This window comes from Salarias fasciatus, chromosome 19 (assembly GCF_902148845.1).
Source record: "Salarias fasciatus chromosome 19, fSalaFa1.1, whole genome shotgun sequence".
Lineage (NCBI taxonomy): Eukaryota > Metazoa > Chordata > Actinopteri > Blenniiformes > Blenniidae > Salarias > Salarias fasciatus.
Genome location: NC_043763.1, coordinates 730,682 through 750,473, shown reverse-complemented (window position 1 = coordinate 750,473; position 19,792 = coordinate 730,682). Strand labels below are relative to the sequence as shown.

Genomic DNA, 19,792 nt, shown 5'->3' with positions numbered 1-19,792 from the left:
CTGTACCCCCCGTGGAGAATGGTCAAATCATGAACTACTATAATGAAATTTATTTTGTGATCATTTCTGTTCAAGAGTGATGATATTGGAGAGTTTCAAAGGACTGGCTGACTTCTTCCCTAAGTTACAGGGGGGCACAAATTATTTCAGGGGAGACACTTTCTATCGGGGTAAGTACCTTGGCACAACACCTGCAAGGAGACAAACAAGTCCTTGGAATCGAGTCACTGGGAACCGGTTCTACAAAAGAATCGGTTCTCGATTCTCATCCCTACTGAAGAGGTAAAATGTTCCCTAAAAGAAGAACAGAGTGAGAAGGGACAAGCGTCCCCCTGTCTCTGGTAACTGGAGGGTCCCTGGTGAGTCCTGTCAGTTACTGATGTTCAACATCCTGCACTGAGGCACATCAGTGTTTGCTGAAACCTGCTGCCAGGAGACACGCCGCCCTCTAGTGGCGTCGCCAGGACACAACAGGAGAAGAAGCAGGACTTTTTACCTCCGTACATTAAAACACCACCAATCAAACAGCTGGAGGATCATTAAACAGCTGGAGGATCCTTAAAGCAGCTGGAGGATCCTTAAAACAGCTGGAGGATCCTTAAAACAGCTGGAGGATCCTTAAAGCAGCTGGAGGATCCTTAAAGCAGCTGGATCAGCTGTTTGATCAGCTGACGCTTCCAATGACACAAGGACACATCAGTCAAATGTTTATTAACAAAATGTCCATTAAAAATCAAAAGTTGACGATACGTTGGTCCTGCGGTGGACAATGAGACGTCCGGTCCTCAGTGTCCAGATGTGGAGCTGCTCAGGACCAAAGAGTCACAGCTGTACCGCAGGAAGGAGAACAGCTGCTCCGCCCTGCTGCCACTCATACAGCCCGAGCCCTGGAGGCTGTCCACAGAGCTGGGGACAGAGGACGGGGGACGGGGGACAGGGAGGACGGGGACGGGAGAGCTGGGGTGAGAGCAGGACAGGCAGGGACAGGAGGAGGGGACAGACCGGTACCTGTCCAGCAGCTGAGCGATGGAGCGCAGGTTGTGGCAGAGCTGCAGAGCGTGGGCCTGGTGGAGGGGGGGCAGGCCGCCGAGCCACCGCAGGGCCTGCAGCCGCCGCTGACCTCTGACCTCCAGCGGCGCCGTGATGCCCCGACCTTTACGCTGCTCCAACCGCGCCAAGTCGGCCAGCAGGGCGGCGCTGTCCTCCGTCCCGCCGCTCCACAGCAGGCGGACGCCCGAACGCACCAGCGCCGCCAACGTGGCGTCGTAGTGCTGCGTCCGCCGGAAGGGCCGGGAACCGTCGCCTGAACCACAGACCGGACGGGTGAGCTACTGCCGCCCTCGGGCCGCCGCCGCCATCGGGCCGCCGCCGCCATCAGGCCGCCGCAGCCATCGGGCCGCCGCCGCCATCAGGCCGCCGCCGCCATCAGGCTGCCGCCGCCCTCAGGTCAAAGCCGCCGTCCTCAAGCCGCCGCCGCCCTCAGGCCGCCGCTCAGACTCACCTGTCCCGCGGCGTTCCGTCTCCACGATCAGACAGACGCGCTCGAACAGCCCCAGCAGGCCGCCCAGCCTCTCCGCCAGCCGCCTCCGGTTCTGCGGCGCCGCCAGTTCCGCCCGGCTCAACCTGTCTGCCGCCATGCGGGTGCTCACGATGAAGTAAGCGCCGTCCAGCGAGCACACGTGCACGGTGGCGCCGTGCTGCCGCCGCAGGCTGGTCAGCAGGTCGGCTCCGCCACCGAGGCAGCGGCTGTCCACCAGGATGCGGACCGGACCGGGACCGGGACCGGGACCGGGGGGGTCCTGTATGGAGACACAGCAAGTAGACACTCTGCAGGAGGATCCATGTCCTCTCTAGAACCTGGTCTGGATTTACCTGCAGGTCCAGGTCCTCCTTTGAGATGGAAGGCTTGTCTGGTTCCACAAAGTCCAGCTGGTCCCTGACAAAATGTAGGTTTTCTGTCCTCTGGAGACACCTGGAGGAGGACAGACGACAGAGTCCGAGCTGAGACGTCTGCTGGTGGTAATGAGGCCCAGAACAGGAAGTGTCTTCACCTGTCTCTGAGGGGACTGTCCTCCTCCCAGCGTCTCTCGGCTTCGGTCTGCAGGGAGGATCTGGGGGTCTGGAGCCGCCTGCTGGACTCTGCTGCTGCTGACCGTCCCCCGCCTACCCCTCCCCCCCCTGCCCCGCTGGCCCCTCCCCCTCCGGTACCACCGGCCCCTCCCCCCCCTGCCCCGCTGGCCCCTCCCCCTCCGGTACCACCGGCCCCTCCCCCTCCTGAACCGCTGGCCCCTCCCCCTCCGGCCCCTCCCCCTGCCTCGTCCTCGCTGGAGTCCTGGACCTGGAGGAGCCGGGTGTGTCTCTTGCGGCCGGGCCCTGCAGGAGCAGGTGGAGGTCGGGTGTTGAGCCAGCGGAGTCGGCGCCGGGTGACGTAGCGCCGCCCCCCGTCCGGGTGGGACTCCTCGGGCAGGACGTCCTGTGGAGCGTCCTCCTCGCTGCTGGCGGCCTCCTCCACGTCGCTGCCCACCACAAAGCTGTCCTCTGCGTATGTCTCGTCCAGCTCGGGGACCTGAGGGGACACCGCTGAGTCCACTGGTCCACTGCTCTCAGCGGCTGGGCCATCAGGGACGGTGGTTACCTGAGAGAAGACGTCCACGCTGGGACGCTGCCTGTAGGACATTTTGAGGTGTCCTCGGACTGCAGGACTCCTGATGGATTTCAGGTAGACCTCCTGCATCTGAGAGTCTGACAGAGGGGACAGGAGGACATAAGACAACACACACGCACGCACGCAGGCACGCGCACACACACACGCACACACACACACACACACACACACACACGCTCAGTCTTGTATTTCTATCCTTGTGGGGACCGTCCATTGACTCCCATTCATGTCTAGCCCCTAACCCTGACCCTTACCCTAACCCTAACCCACACCACAACAAAGCCTAACCCTAAAGAAATGTTTTTGACCTTTTACTGTTTCCAGTAACAACAACATGGTCAAGAAAACACTGTTTCTCCTACTTAGGACCGGAAAAAGGTCCCCACAAGGCACGTCGTTCCACGTTTTGCTATCCTTGTGGGGACATTTGGCCCCGACAAGGATAGAAATACAAGAACACACACACACACACACACACACACACACACACACAGAGCGTCCTACCGTCCAGGCCTTCAGACAGGTGTGTGTTGTCCATGACGAAGCTGTGCAGGTCTCGGTCCTGCTCTCGTCCGTCCTCTTCATCAGAGGACACCTCGGCTCCGTCCTCAGACAGCTCCGCCTCCTCATCCAGGAAGTGACGGCCTGCTCCACCTGCACCGAGCTGACGGAGGAGTGAGGGGGTGAAACCTGTGGCCCGCGGGTCCAAACAGAAAGAATAGCTTGACAGGACACGTCCATGCGAAGCCCGGTCCCTGTCTGGCCTGAAGCAGCAGGAAGCAGCAGGAAGCAGCAGGAAGCAGCAGGAAGCAGCAGGAAGCAGCAGGAAGCAGCTGGACGCTCAGAGCTCCAGCCACAGGTCGCTTCTGACGGCTCAGCTGGGAATTCAACCTGGAGATCGTCCCATTCAGCACGGAATCAACCCAGAGGACTGTCTTTAGAGCAGAGCCAGCGGACCGGGCGTTTCAGCGCCGTGGACAGCTCCATGGATTTATCATTTACTGGTGATGCTGATGTTCTACCTCCACCACTGCTGATTGGCTATATCAGCACCGTGGTCAGCGCCATGGATTTTACCATAAATATGTCCTCTGTCCTGCAGGCTGACTTCAGGAAACACCGCAGCGTGTGACTGCTGCAGCTACGGCGTTGGACGATATTGTAGGAGCCAAAATATATCGTCCTCACTTTTTATTTCTAACACCGGATGTCAGGCCGTGCTGCTGGGCGGTTCTCCGGCTCCCTCTCTCATCCTGTCAAATGGCCTCTATTCTAGGTTCTTAAACAACAACGAAATGGCATGCCACAAGGTTCTGTTTCAGGACCCAGGCTTTTTGCTATTTATATGAACGAGGTTGATGCATCGGCACATCTTTACGCCGACGATACCGTCATGAAACATCTGTCACTCAGGTGTTTGCAGACCTGCAGTCTGCTTCTATTCAGGCGCAACTATTGGGCCCGAGGCTATATCTACATGCAAAACTGCTCTTTCCTAACAAAAGAAAGTTTCTGTCGTATGTTTTCTGCTCAGAGTCCAACTGAGTCTGTGGCTCATTATAAACACTCAGGCATGAGACTCGATGACGGTCTTTCTTTCAGAAGTTACATGGACCTGTTAGTGAGGAAGCTGAAGCTGAAGCTGAAGCTGGGGTTCTTCAGAAACAGAACCAGTTTGTCTTTCAATGCCAGGAAACCTCGATGGTTGTGTGGTCTTGCCACTCCTGGATGAGAATCAGCTGGACTGCCGTCAATCAGCTGGACTGCTGTCAATCAGCTGGACCGCCGTCAATCAGCTGGACCGCCGTCAATCAGCTGGACTGCTGTCAATCAGCTGGACCGCCGTCAATCAGCTGGACTGCCGTCAATCAGCTGGACTGCTGTCAATCAGCTGGACCGCCGTCAATCAGCTGGACCGCCGTCAATCAGCTGGACTGCCGTCAATCAGCTGGACTGCCGTCAATCAGCTGGACTGCCGTCAATCAGCTGGACCGCTGTGCTCACATCCAGAGACTCTTTTGGTCAATATGTATATCTTCTGCAGTAAAACATTCCAGAAGCATGAATCTGAAATGAACTGTTCCTCTTGTGAAGAAGATCATCTGCTTCCGCTCAATGCTAAATGGTCTGAGGACAGGAGGACAGGTGGCTGCTGGACTCACCGTCCTGCCGGCCTGGTGGACTCGCTGCCTCTTGGCTCGCTGGGCTCCGCCTCTGCTCAGGGATTTAGACTCAGTCTGGAAATCCTCCTCAGAAACGTCCTCAGCCTCTGTTTCATCAGACTGGAAGACAGAAGACACCAGTCCAGTCCCACAGCGTCTTCACGGCCAGTCAGAACACAGCGAGAAACAACGTGTCCAGCAAGAAGAGACTGAAGAAAGACAGAAGGAAAGAAGAGACTGAAGAAAGAAAGAAAGAGAGAAGAGACTGAAAAAAGAAAGAAAGAGAGAAGAGACTGAAGAAAGACTGAAAGAAGAGACTGAAGAAAGAAAGAAAGACAGAAGAGACTGAAGAAAGAAAGAAAGACAGAAGAGACTGAAGAAAGAAAGAAAGACAGAAGAGACTGAAGAAAGACTGAAAGAAAGAAGAGACTGAAGAAAGAAAGAAAGACAGAAGAGACTGAAGAAAGAAAGAAAGACAGAAGAGACTGAAGAAAGACTGAAAGAAGAGACTGAAGAAAGAAAGAAAGACAGAAGAGACTGAAGAAAGAAAGAAAGACAGAAGAGACTGAAGAAAGAAAGAAAGACAGAAGAGACTGAAGAAAGACTGAAAGAAAGAAGAGACTGAAGAAAGAAAGAAAGACAGAAGAGACTGAAGAAAGACTGAAAGAAAGAAGAGACTGAAGAAAGAAAGAAAGACAGAAGAGACTGAAGAAAGAAAGAAAGACAGAAGAGACTGAAGAAAGACTGAAAGAAAGAAGAGACTGAAGAAAGAAAGAAAGACAGAAGAGACTGAAGAAAGAAAGAAAGACAGAAGAGACTGAAGCAAGACTGAAGAAAGACTGAAAGCCCGACCGAGACGTGGAGACGTAAAGATGTCTCACAGTGTTGAGGACTGCAGGACGCTTCCTGTTCTGGACCAGCGGAGAGTTGGACTCAGAGACCTGAGAGGAGGACAGCACATCTGAAGGGTTACCATGACGACCAACATGGATGGATGGATAGATGGACGGATGGATGATGGAAGGACAGATGGATGGATGGATGATGGATGGATGGATGATGGATGGATGGATGGATGATGGATGGATGGATGGAAGATGGATGGATGGATGATGGATGGATGGATGATGGATGGACAGATGGATAATGGATGGATGGATGGGTGGATGGACGGATGGATGATGGAAGGACAGATGGATGATGACAGATGGATGGACGGATGGATGATGGGATGGATGATGGATGGACGGATGGATGATGGATGGATGATGGACGACGGATGGATGGACAGATGGATGATGGATGGATGGACAATGATGTATGATGGATGGATGGATGGATGATGGAAGGATGGATGGAGGGATGATGAATGATGGATGGATGATGATGGATGGATGATGGATGCGTGATGGATGGATGATGGATGCGTGATGGATGGATGGATGGATGGGTGATGGATGGATGATGGATGGATGATGGATGGGTGATGGATGGGTGATGGATGGGTGATGGATGGGTGATGGATGGGTGATGGATGGATGATGGATGGATGATGGATGGGTGATGGATGGATGATGGATGGGTGATGGATGGATGGATGGTCTGTGGTTTTTCTAGAAATGACTCAACTCTATTTTTTTATGCAAACACAGAAAGGCTGACACTTCACACACACACACACACACACACACACACACACACACACACACAGTCTTGTATTTCTATCCTTGTGGGGACCGTCCATTGACTCCCATTCATGTCTAGCCCCTAACCCTGACCCTTACCCTAACCCTAACCCACACCACAACAAAGCCTAACCCTGAAGAAATGTTTTTGACCTTTTACTTTTTTCAGTAACAACAACATGGTCAAGAAAACACTGTTTCTCCTACTTAGGACCGGAAAAAGGTCCCCACAAGGCACGTTGTTCCACGTTTTGCTGTCCTTGTGGGGACATTTGGCCCCGACAAGGATAGAAATACGAGAACACACACACACACACACACACACACACACCCCCCGGAGCGGTTCCCCGGTGGACAGGCTGTGATTGGCCGCTGCAGACGGTCTCACCTGTCCTGGAGACGACAGAGGGTTGGTCCTGCGCCGGGCTCTTCTTCTGTGGTGGAGGACTCCGTCGTCCTCGCTGTCGCTGCTCTCTGAGGACAGACTCTGTCAGAACAGAGGCGGAGGCGCTCCACCTCCCACAACTTCACAGCCGTCAAACTCACCCTGTTTGTTCTGGAGCTGACAGCTGGCCTGCACCGGTCCCGGTCCCGGTCCCGGTCCCGGTCCCTGCGTCCAGCTGGACGGTCCCGGACCGGCCGGCGCCCGTCCTCCTCCTGAGGCCGTGATGGGAGAGGGAACGGCGTCCTGCTGCCACCGCACGGGTGGAGACACCAGCGCAGAGCTCCACCTGCTGCGGGGGGTGGAGGACTTCCTGGAGACGTCTTCAGGGTTCTGCCGGACACAGACGGTCTGGGCCTCCTCCTCAGAGTCCTCCAGTGTGTAGCCCAGGTCAAAGGTCACAGGGAAGAGGTGATGGGAGCAGCTGAGCGACGGAGGAGCGGCGCTCTGCTCAGAGCAGCCTTCAGGAGGTCCAGCAGGGGGGCGGCGAGCGCCCCCTGCTGGACGGCCGTCTGAGGGGGGCGTTTGGGAGACGGACCTCCCGGCTGGGCTCTGGGCACCAGGAGACACTCTGGGAGACACGTCTGTTCCAGGAGACACTCTGGGAGACACGTCTGTTCCAGGAGACACTCTGGGAGACACGTCTGTTCCAGGAGACACTCTGGGAGACACGTCTGTTCCAGGAGACACTCTGGGAGACACGTCTGTTCCAGGAGACACTCTGGGAGACACGTCTGTTCCAGGAGACACTCTGGGAGACACGTCTCTTCCAGGAGACACTCTGGGAGACACGTCTCTTCCAGGAGACACTCTGGGAGACACGCCGCTTCCAGGACGACCGCCGCCTGAAAAAGCCACCTGCATGAAGGCCTCATCATCACTGAACAGGTCGGCGCTCTCCTCCAGGTCCACTGCAGACTGGAGACCCTCCAGGACCTCCCCTCCCCCCTCCAGGACCTCCCCTCCCCCCTCCAGGACCTCCTCTCCCCCCTCCAGGACCTCCCCTCCCCCCTCCAGGACCTCCCCTCCCCCCTCCAGGACCTCCAGCTCCTCGCAGCTGGTCGGACCCTCACTCAGGCCCTGGAGCTCCTCTTCATCTCTCGCGTCCTTCACGGAGTGTGGTTCTTCGTCCTCAAAGATGTCCTCCCAGCTGGGGCTGGCAGCCGCTCGTCTCACGGCGCCGTCCTCCTGGACAGGAGGCGTCCTCGCCGAAGACCTGCTGGACTCTCCGTCTTTCCAGTCTTCTTCCTCCACGTCCTCCACTAGGTTAAAGCTGACCAAAAGCTCAGCAGGCCTGTGAGGACAAGGAGCAGCGTCCACCTCATGGGGCGGGGACGGGGGACAGCGAGACAGGAGGCCAGCCACGTCCTCCAGGATGGCTTTCAGACCTTCACTCTGCACTGAGAGGAACTTCACAGGGGAGCAGGGACGAGTCCAGGCCCACTTATGGACGTAGAACATTGCCTCCAGTTCAACATCTTCCTCTGAGACCCCCGGACGGTCCTCTGAGACCCCCGGACGGTCCTCTGAGACCCCCGGACGGTCCTCTGAGGCTCCTGGACGGTCCTCTGAGACCCCCGGACGGTCCTCTGAGACCCCCGGACGGTCCTCTGAGACCCCCGGACGGTCCTCTGAGGCTCCTGGACGGTCCTCTGAGACCCCCGGACGGTCCTCTGAGACCCCCGGACGGTCCTCTGAGACCCCCGGACGGTCCTCTGAGACCCCCGGACGGTCCTCTGAGGCTCCTGGACGGTCCTCTGAGGCTCCTGGACGGTCCTCTGAGGCTCCTGGACGGTCCTCTGAGACCCCCGGACGGTCCTCTGAGACCCCCGGACGGTCCTCTGAGGCTCCTGGACGGTCCTCTGAGACACAGCGAATCTCAAACTGAGAAAGTGAACAGAGTTGGTCTGGTGGGAAGAGACGAGACTCCTCAGGGAGGGGAGGAAGGGTGGAGTCCTCATGGCGGTCCTCTGTGGACGCCTGTTTCTTCTTGGTCAGTGGACAGTCTGATCCAGCCTCCGTGTCCTTGTTAGGACCCTGCAGAGCAGAGGAGCGAGGACCTCCAGGTCTCTTCAGACGGCGGTCTGAGCTCCTGGTTTCCCTGTGAGGTGGCTGGCCTGCATGTCCGTGGGGGAGGTAGGGAAGCAGGTCCTGTTCGTACCCACAATCCCCCTGGAAGCACAAGACGCCGGGGGTCAGCATCATTTATTTATTTCATACCATCCTGCACGAACTACGTCCTACGAAGCTAAACCCGTGTCCTAACCAGTTAACTGGTTAGGACACGGTGGTCCTAAACAGTTAAATGTATCCTAATCATCCAACCCTGTCCTAACCAGCTAATCCTGTCCTAACCAGCTAATCCTGTCCTAACCAGCTAATCCTGTCCTAACCAAATAACTGTCATCACCACTAATGCCCTGTGTCTTAACCAGTTAACTGTGTCCTGTCCAGATAACCTGACCCTAAACAGCTAACCCTGTCCTAACCAGTTAACCCTGTCCTAACCAGTTAACCCTGTCCTAACCAGTGAACCCTGTCCTAAGCAGTGAACCCTGTCCTAACCAGTTAACCCTGTCCTAACCAGTTAACCCTGTCCTAAGCAGTTAGCCTCGTGTCTTTTTGTAACTCCAGCATTCAGTCTAATTACTGAAATGCAAACTTGTAATACTGCGTACATTGAAGACATGGAGACAGTAGGTATTTGCTGCCACCTGGTGGACATCAGCAGCATCACAGCATCATTTTACACCAGCACACTGAGGTGAGCAGAGTTCTGGTTCTCACAGACCCACTGTGAGGTTCTGTGAGGTTCTGTGAGGTTCTGTGAGGTTCTGTGAGGTTCTGTGAGGTTCTGTGAGGTTCTGGGGTTTGAGTCCAGCTGAGCAGTGAGAAGCTGAATGTGGCAGAGGCTGACAGGACAGATCACCGATCAGGAGTCACACTGCAGCAGCACACACCCACAACTGACAGGCATTCCATTTTCAGCACACACACACACACACACACACACACACACACACACACACACACACACACACACTCCAGAAGACAAGCTGAGAGTGTGTGTGCGGTGGTGAAGTGGTGGAACTGTGAAGCTCTGATCTGGGTCATCAGCCTGACACACTTCAGCTTCCTGCTCTTATGTAACACTTCTCAGAAGGGTTGTGTAACCACACACACACACACACACACACACACACACACACACACACACACACACACACACACACACACACACACACACACACACACACACACACACACACACACACACACACACACACACACACACCTCTGTCTCCCTCTCTCTCCTTGCCTCTAAGCTCCAGACTATCAGAACAAACTGACAACAGAGTCTATGATAAATAAACTCTTGACTGTATACATGTCCAGGCTGCTGAGGAAATGTGGTTCTGGTCCGGACCAAACCTTCCAGAACCCCCCGACTGTGGTTCTGGTCCGGATCAAACCTGGATCAAACCTTCCAGAATCCCCCAACTGTGGTTCTGGTCTGGACCAAACCTTCCAGAACCCCCTGGCTGTGGTTCTGGTCTGGACCAAACCTTCCAGAACCCCCTGGCTGTGGTTCTGGTCTGGATCAAACCTTCCAGAACCCCCTGGCTGTGGTTCTGGTCTGACAGAGACTCGTGGCCGTCAGTGTGAGCTGGAGAACTTGCTGGAAGCAGAGGAAGCCTGCTGTCATGAGAGAACAGTGGGACTCTGGAACCGTTCCTGATCCAGCTCTGAAGATAACAGGTGTGTCTTCCAGGACTTGTGGACTTCCCCTGAATGTGAACCATCCTGGCAGTGAAGGACTGGACGAGCTGCTGGATTTCATCCCTGTCGAAGACACTAACTGATTCTGGGATATCCACTGTTAAAGATCAAAAACTACAGCTGAAGTCCGAGGCCGCTCCGTCAGGACTTCAAGGACACTGAAAGCTGTCTGACTGACAGGAACAGGGGTCTGGAGGTGCGACAGCAACAGGCAAGTCAACAGGTATGGCTGTGTTTGTACGTCTACCAGCGCTAGCGCACCTCACACACTTTACTGCTGATTCTTCACTTCCATCCAAAGGCCAGGGACAAAACGTACTGTGGACTCGTCCATCAGGCCACCCAGAGACTTCAGTCCATCTCCACAGATGTTATTCTGGGAGACATGAATCACTGCACTGAGACACGGTCATCAGTACAACCAGGGGCGGGGCGGGGCCAAAAGCCTCTGTTTTTTTTTAATCACGATGCGGCTGCGGCGCGTCGATTTGCAGTTTTTTGACGATGCACTCGGATGTAGGTTTTTTTGTTGTTTGTTTTTTGCCGCTGCGAGAGCGCAGATTTGCATTTGCACCAACCTAGTTGATGTAAACAACAGTAAAATATAATAAAATATTAGATAAAAATTTTCTAATAATTTAATTAATAAAAATTGGAGGAGTCTGTGCCTTCAGAGCAGGCAGAGCGGACGTATAATGAAACTTTTCCTAATCACAGCTAAACGTGTTTTTATCCTGGTGTAAACTATCTATCCAATCTGTGGACAAAAATAATGATTTAAGATATTTAGTGATTTAAATAAGCAGCTTGTGTTTGTCACACAATTCGCTCAAAAGAAAAAAGCAAACAAACACAAAACAGAAAAACACACACATGAATAAGCTGTCTGATTATCAAATGCGGAGGTCAGATTCTAAGACATTTTACTATGTTTCCCTCCTCCGTACTGCAGAACCTAATTTTTATGACAGGCTCATCACAGTCCTCACAGAGAGGGGGGGGGGGGGGGGGGGGGGGGGGGGGGGGGGGTCACGCTGACGGAGATGCCGAAATGAATGAATGACCTGAGGGAATGAGCTCTCCACTTATTCCTGTAGTGCAGATGAACGTCAGTATCGGAATGGAGGGAAATAATGATTAACACTAGAAGTAAAATGATTAACACTAGAACTGCCAGCATTCTTCCCCCCCCTCCAAAGGCCGCAGCGCTCAGCCAGACCAGCATACATTCTGCTGTGTTTTTGCGCAGGAGCACAACAGGCTGTTTTTCTGTAATCTAATGTATTAGAAATTGAGATAAATAAACAAAATATTAAGCCAGGAGTATCAGCAAACCTTTTAATGCCTCATGTCTTTTTTATTAATGCCTCAAATCAGGTTTTAAAATTTATTTAATTTTTACGGTGCGCATTTCAGCAGCGTCACCTCTCACTCACACTCCGCCTCATTTCCCTGATAAACACGCACACACACGCCAACACACACAAAATAGTTGTATTATTAACCGTCAATAACAATCAAGAACATATTAAAATTAGTAAAATAAGTCTCCCCGGCTGCGCACCAGGACGGACCCCTCCCCACACTGTCCGTCCTCACCCTGCTCATTTGATTCTGGGACTGCAGGCTCCACAGGACAAAGGGATTTATTCAGAAAATATGTTCGTTCAAAAAATAATTTTTGGAAACGAAAAATACATGGTTTGCTGTGCTTTGAAGGAGGATATAATATTTTACCTGAATCTGTAATTGGCCCCTCTGGAAACGCTGCAGCTCCTGCTGTCAACTACCGTGTTCACTGTTGTGTTGAGATTTATTACATTAGTTTATTTATTTTTCACACCATTTATGTCATTATAATTTAGCTGTAAACTGACAGCAGCCTACAGTAATTCTCTATACCTGGAGGTGACGCGTGAGCGCTTCCATGCGCCACTGCAGGTTCTGCGCTGTAAAGCAGATACTTTCAGTGCACGGCGGGGAGCATAGGACCCTTATTTAGAGAAAGGGTTTTATGTTCCCCGGTCCATACAAAGCGGGGAACATAGGACCCGGGGAACATAGGTATTAGGGTTGAACGATATATCGTTATCATATCGATATCGGGATATGAACATTCAGGACATTAGTTTCTCAAAATCGACGATATCAAGATTTCCCCTGCTTGCCCTGCATGTCAGCTCGCCCGTGCACAGGTCAGGCCAGCCAACCACAAACCTCGTTTACTGCTTGACAGCTGATGGCAGCCAATGAGAAACATCAGAGGGAGGCAGGAGGGAGACGGAGACCACACTCACATGTGCTACAGGCGGAGAGTGAGCAAAACAACATGAGAGCTGAAGAGAGGGCGGCTGCAGAGTCTGCACAAACGAACCTGGTGGTAGTGGCAGTGAGTTCTCATAAAAAAACTGCATTTTTTTACATCCTTTTGTATTATCAGGGCGCGAAATTCCCTATAAAATGGCGGCGGGGACCAATTGAGATCAAATCTCCGCCGGTTTAGGTGCCATATAAGTAGGTCCTTACCGCCTGTTGGCTTTTTTTTTAATCATGAAATTGCGTTGCTTCTCTTTTAACGAATCAATCAGAACCAACAGGCCTCGTAACTCTGGGATTCCATTTTTGCATTCTTCTTCTCTGTGCTTCACGCTGCACTGTGCATCTAACAACCACAATGCGCCCTCTGCTGGATTGAAGGAGGTACTGTTTGATTCAGGCGCTGCTGTGAACTCCAAACAACAAATACTTCAGAACACAATGACAGCAGTGGGTGTAAACAGTAGTAACTGTAAATATGCAAATCTGCCAAAACAGTTAATGATTTACTGCGATACTACAGTTCTCCACTCCTGAATGAGGCAATCACAGCTGCAGAACAACATCAATGAACATCAGTGAGAGAGGTCCTCCAGGGTCTGATACATACAGAGACAAAACCTGGTCAGATTAAGAACTGAATAGAATCAGAATCTACACTAACATTCACAGCCATCAGCAGGATCTTAGGTAAAATACTTTGTTTCAATTGGGTGCAACCACATGATATGAAATGTGGTTTGTGCTGGTTTGGATTCTAGGGTTAATGTGCCGCCACCACCAAAGGAACTAGTCAAAGCTGGGATGCTTCAATCAGCAATTAGCAACATGCATACCTGCACCAAAATAAATAAAAATCATTTTATAAATTTGCAACTTGGGGTGGGCCATATAGCATAAGAAGATCTCCCATCCCAGACACAGAGCAGCAAATAGATATAAACAGAACTAAACAAGCACAACAAAATACAGCAGTTTAATTTAAAAAATATTGTTGGATCCTGTTTTTGATCAGCATTTTACAAAATTGAAAATTAAGGACCTGTTAAAACTTGTGAGGACCAGTTAAAATTTTCTGAGGACCTGCTGAAAAAATTTGGAGGGCCTGTTAAAATTGTGACGAATTTCATGCCCTGTATGTTTTTATTTTTCTGAAAAATGCTTAACTTTCACTGAATCCATTGTAATATATCGTATCGATATCGAGATATCTGGCATGGATATCGAGATATGAAATTTTGCCCATATCGTTCAGCCCTAATAGGTATGCTCCCATCTGGTCACCTGACCAGACAGCCGCTCGCGCTGCGCGCTCGTAGCTAAGCTACTCGGTTCAAACAAGATGTCAAACATGAAGCTCCAGGTACATTCTCCACCTCTAACCTGTCAGTCACCATAATCACACAGTTTGTCCTCCAGTCTCCTGCCTGCTACGTGAGGAGAAGTGGCGCAGCCAGCACGAAAAAAAAACTGTGCAAATCGTCGCGCCGCAGCCGCATCGTCATTAAAAGAATCAGAGGCTTTTGGCCGAGTTGGTAAGCAGCTTACAGTCAAGTCGGCACCGACCAACTTGGCCACTTGAGAGCCCCCCCGTGAGGCCGACTTGGCTTTGATGCCGACTTGACTGTATCCCGGAGGCGGTGCCGAGTTGGCCAGGGCCGACTTGGATTGGTGCCTACCTGACTGTAATCCCAGTAAGATATGGTACAGTAACGTATGGTAGAGTAAGGTATGGTACAGTAAGGTACGAGGGGTTACCCAAAAATTCCCGGAATTTGATTGTAACGTTTTATTTCTGACATTTCAAAATAAAACACCACCTTCAAAATAATCTCCATCCGCATTAATGCAGCGCTCCAGCCGTGTCTCCCACTTCACCAATGTGTCGTCAGACTCGTGTGTAATTGTGCCATTCTGAGCCGGCTGCGATTTTTCTGTCACCTCCTCCACATCTGCAAACCGCTGTCCCTTCAGCTGCTTCTTCAACCTGGGGAACAAGAAAAAGCCACTCGAGGCTTCATCTGGAGAATCAGGCGGATGGGAGAGGAGATTCATCTCATTCTTCTCCAGAAACTGCGTGAGGCGCAGCGCCGTGTCCACTGGCGCTCTGTGGTGGTGGATCAACCGGCTCCACTCCGCCACGACGCTCTGCTTCCTCCTCACATCCTCACGGAGCGTCTGAGGACTTCCTGTAGTAGTCCTGATGTACAGTCTGACCTGGAGGGACAGACTCGCTGTGGACGAGACCCTGGACAGCCAAGAAACAGCTCAGCATTGTTTTCACGGCTGAGTGGACCTGACGCGCCGACATCTGGCCCTTTTAAAACCGCCCGAACCACTCATGGACCTGAGTCTTCCTCAGAGCATCATCCTTGTAGGCTTGCTGCAACAAGCTGAGTGTTTCTGCTGCTGTTTTTTTCCAGCAAAAAGCAGAATTTAATGTTTGCGCGCTGCTCTGGCTTCACAGTCAATGTCGCCATTTTGGAAAAAGCGCAGACCGCGGCTGCACTCTATTGCTATAAATAGCGCCTGACAGGCGTCAGTGTAACTCTGGGAGCTCAGATTTTTCACAGATATGCACGAGGCTTACTTGTAGCACATCTGACGGCCAGAAGTCGAAACTCATTATTATTATTATTTTATGACCAAATTCCGGAAACTTCTGGGTACCCCCTCGTATGGTACAGTAAGATGTGGTTGAGTAAGATATGGTAGAGTAAGGTATGGTATAGTAAGAGATGGTAGAGTAAGGTATGGTACAGTAAGATATGGTAGAGTAAGAGATGGTACAGTAAGATAAGGTAGAGTAAGATACAGTACAGTAAGGTATGGTACAGTAAGATATGGTAGAGTAAGATATGGTAGAGTAAGGTATGGTACAGTAAGATGTGGTAGAGTATGGTATGGTAGAGTAAGGTATGGTACAGTAAGATATGGTAGAGTAAGGTATGGTAGAGTAAGATATGGTACAGTAAGATAAGGTAGAGTAAGGTATGGTACAGTAAGATATGGTACAGTAAGATAAGGTAGAGTAAGATACAGTACAGTAAGATATGGTACAGTAAGGTATGGTAGAGTAAGGTATGTTAGAGTAAGATATGGTACAGTAAGGTATGGTACAGTAAGGTATGGTAGAGTAAGGTATGGTAGAGTAAGAGATGGTAGAGTAAGATATGGTAGAGTAAGGTATGGTACAGTAAGATGTGGTAGAGTAAGATGTGGTGGAGTAAGATATGGTACAGTAAGGTATGGTAGAGTAAGAGATGGTAGAGTAAGATATGGTTGAGTAAGATATGGTACAGTAAGGTATGGTAGAGTAAGAGATGGTAGAGTAAGGTATGGTAGAGTAAGATAAGGTAGAGTAAGATATGGTAGAGTAAGATAAGGTAGAGTAAGATATGGTAGAGTAAGATATGGTACAGTAAGGTATGGTGGAGTAAGATATGGTAGAGTAAGAGATGGTAGAGTAAGATATGGTACAGTAAGATAAGGTAGAGTAAGATATGGTAGAGTAAGATAAGGTAGAGTAAGATATGGTAGAGTAAGATATGGTACAGTAAGATAAGGTAGAGTAAGATACAGTACAGTAAGATATGGTACAGTAAGGTATGGTACAGTAAGATGTGGTAGAGTAAGGTATGGTACAGTAAGATGTGGTAGAGTAAGGTATGGTACAGTAAGATGTGGTAGAGTAAGATGTGGTACAGTAAGGTATGGTAGAGTAAGAGATGGTAGAGTAAGATATGGTAGAGTAAGATATGGTACAGTAAGGTATGGTAGAGTAAGGTATGGTAGAGTAAGAGATGGTAGAGTAAGATAAGGTAGAGTAAGATAAGGTAGAGTAAGGTATGGTACAGTAAGATATGGTACAGTAAGATAAGGTACAGTAAGGTATGGTAGAGTAAGGTATGTTAGAGTAAGATATGGTACAGTAAGGTATGGTACAGTAAGGTATGGTAGAGTAAGGTATGGTAGAGTAAGAGATGGTAGAGTAAGATATGGTAGAGTAAGGTATGGTACAGTAAGATGTGGTGGAGTAAGATATGGTACAGTAAGGTATGGTAGAGTAAGAGATGGTAGAGTAAGATATGGTTGAGTAAGATATGGTACAGTAAGGTATGGTACAGTAAGGTATGGTAGAGTAAGAGATGGTAGAGTAAGATAAGGTAGAGTAAGATAAGGTAGAGTAAGATAAGGTAGAGTAAGATATGGTAGAGTAAGATATGGTACAGTAAGGTATGGTAGAGTAAGATATGGTAGAGTAAGATATGGTAGAGTAAGATATGGTACAGTAAGATAAGGTAGAGTAAGATATGGTAGAGTAAGATAAGGTAGAGTAAGATATGGTAGAGTAAGATATGGTACAGTAAGATAAGGTAGAGTAAGATACAGTACAGTAAGATATGGTACAGTAAGGTATGGTACAGTAAGATGTGGTAGAGTAAGGTATGGTACAGTAAGATGTGGTAGAGTAAGGTATGGTACAGTAAGATGTGGTGGAGTAAGATATGGTACAGTAAGGTATGGTAGAGTAAGAGATGGTAGAGTAAGATATGGTAGAGTAAGATATGGTACAGTAAGGTATGGTAGAGTAAGGTATGGTAGAGTAAGAGATGGTAGAGTAAGATAAGGTAGAGTAAGGTATGGTACAGTAAGATATGGTACAGTAAGATAAGGTAGAGTAAGATACAGTACAGTAAGATATGGTACAGTAAGGTATGGTAGAGTAAGGTATGTTAGAGTAAGATATGGTACAGTAAGGTATGGTACAGTAAGGTATGGTAGAGTAAGGTATGGTAGAGTAAGAGATGGTAGAGTAAGATATGGTAGAGTAAGGTATGGTACAGTAAGATGTGGTGGAGTAAGATATGGTACAGTAAGGTATGGTAGAGTAAGAGATGGTAGAGTAAGATATGGTTGAGTAAGATATGGTACAGTAAGGTATGGTACAGTAAGGTATGGTAGAGTAAGAGATGGTAGAGTAAGGTATGGTAGAGTAAGATAAGGTAGAGTAAGATATGGTAGAGTAAGATAAGGTAGAGTAAGATATGGTAGAGTAAGATATGGTAGAGTAAGATATGGTACAGTAAGGTATGGTAGAGTAAGATATGGTAGAGTAAGATATGGTAGAGTAAGATATGGTACAGTAAGATAAGGTAGAGTAAGATATGGTAGAGTAAGTTAAGGTAGAGTAAGATATGGTAGAGTAAGATATGGTACAGTAAGATAAGGTAGAGTAAGATACAGTACAGTAAGATATGGTACAGTAAGGTATGGTACAGTAAGATGTGGTAGAGTAAGGTATGGTACAGTAAGATGTGGTAGAGTAAGGTATGGTACAGTAAGATGTGGTAGAGTAAGATGTGGTGGAGTAAGATATGGTACAGTAAGGTATGGTAGAGTAAGAGATGGTAGAGTAAGATATGGTAGAGTAAGATATGGTACAGTAAGGTATGGTAGAGTAAGGTATGGTAGAGTAAGAGATGGTAGAGTAAGGTATGGTACAGTAAGATGTGGTAGAGTAAGGTATGGTACAGTAAGATGTGGTAGAGTAAGATATGGTACAGTAAGGTATGGTAGAGTAAGAGATGGTAGAGTAAGATATGGTACAGTAAGGTATGGTAGAGTAAGAGATGGTAGAGTAAGATATGGTACAGTAAGGTATGGTAGAGTAAGGTATGGTAGAGTAAGATATGGTACAGTAAGGTATGGTAGAGTAAGATATGGTACAGTAAGATAAGGTAGAGTAAGATACAGTACAGTAAGATATGGTACAGTAAGGTATGGTAGAGTAAGATGTGGTAGAGTAAGGTATGGTACAGTAAGATGTGGTAGAGTAAGATGTGGTGGAGTAAGATACGGTACAGTAAGGTCTGGTAGAGTAGGGATGTCCCGATCCGATATTGATATCGGATATCGGTCCGATATCAGCCAAAAAACGAGTATCGGATTTTATCAGATTGAATCTAAAATCTCTGATATAAGCGCCCCATTAAGCAGTCCATTTTCCGCTCCAGCACTTCTATCCAGAGGTCACTCTGGTTCACATTCTCAAACAGTAGGTGGCAGTAATGCACCTTAACGTTGGTGCCGTCTGCTACAAACGCCAAAGAAGAAGAGCACCTGGATCCAGCCAATAGAACGTCTTTGATCAGGCATGCAGAGCCCACGTGATCACAACACCGCTGCCTCTGTGCGTGCGCTACTGTAGGAGCAGGAAGTCTCCGTGTGGCAGCATTTTACCATAAACTCGGACAGAGACGCTGCAGCTGAGTACAACACTTGTCATGCACAAGTTTCCCGTGGTGGCAGAGAACCCGGAAAGTTTAATACGACCAACCTCATTGCACGTTTGAAGCAAGTTTTTTTTTTTGTTTTTGTTTTTTAGTGAAGACTAAGAGCCAGTCAGTGAACCTGGAGCTGTGAACTATGAGGTTTGAGCAGTTGGACAGTGGACAGTATTGTGTTGTTTTTGTTATTTTCATCCTCGCCTTCAGTTGCTCCCACCACATACTGACGATAAAAAATAACTGAAGAGGACTGGAATTGTTTGCACTTTAAAAGTATAATTTGGTTTTATATTAGTTATTTAGACTATTTTTCAGCATATTCTAATGTATTTATTTTCTTATTTTATTCAACTGTAGAGCACTGCAGATATTACGTTGAAGGTTAAAATGTTTGTACCCAATCGGTTAATGATAAATGGGTCAGTTTTTCTCATACCTACTGTTGCTGACTG

General features: G+C 49.4%; 1 protein-coding gene across 1 annotated transcript in view; it reads right to left on the bottom strand.

Annotated features, from left to right (window-relative positions):
• Window positions 1–694: 694 nt before the first annotated feature.
• The window catches only part of fancm (FA complementation group M), a 61,055-nt gene continuing 41,957 nt past the window's right edge, over window positions 695–19,792 (bottom strand). Inside the window, exons 14-25 of the mRNA XM_030117425.1 lie at window positions 7,996–9,126; window positions 7,059–7,872; window positions 6,901–6,986; window positions 5,709–5,768; window positions 4,828–4,947; window positions 3,170–3,329; window positions 2,636–2,742; window positions 2,052–2,566; window positions 1,873–1,972; window positions 1,502–1,799; window positions 1,009–1,303; window positions 695–906 (exon numbers count right to left, since the gene is read on the bottom strand). Coding sequence (XP_029973285.1) covers window positions 786–906; window positions 1,009–1,303; window positions 1,502–1,799; window positions 1,873–1,972; window positions 2,052–2,566; window positions 2,636–2,742; window positions 3,170–3,329; window positions 4,828–4,947; window positions 5,709–5,768; window positions 6,901–6,986; window positions 7,059–7,872; window positions 7,996–9,126 — 3,807 coding nt within the window. The 3' untranslated portion in view covers window positions 695–785. The remainder of the gene's footprint in view (window positions 907–1,008; window positions 1,304–1,501; window positions 1,800–1,872; window positions 1,973–2,051; window positions 2,567–2,635; window positions 2,743–3,169; window positions 3,330–4,827; window positions 4,948–5,708; window positions 5,769–6,900; window positions 6,987–7,058; window positions 7,873–7,995; window positions 9,127–19,792) is intronic.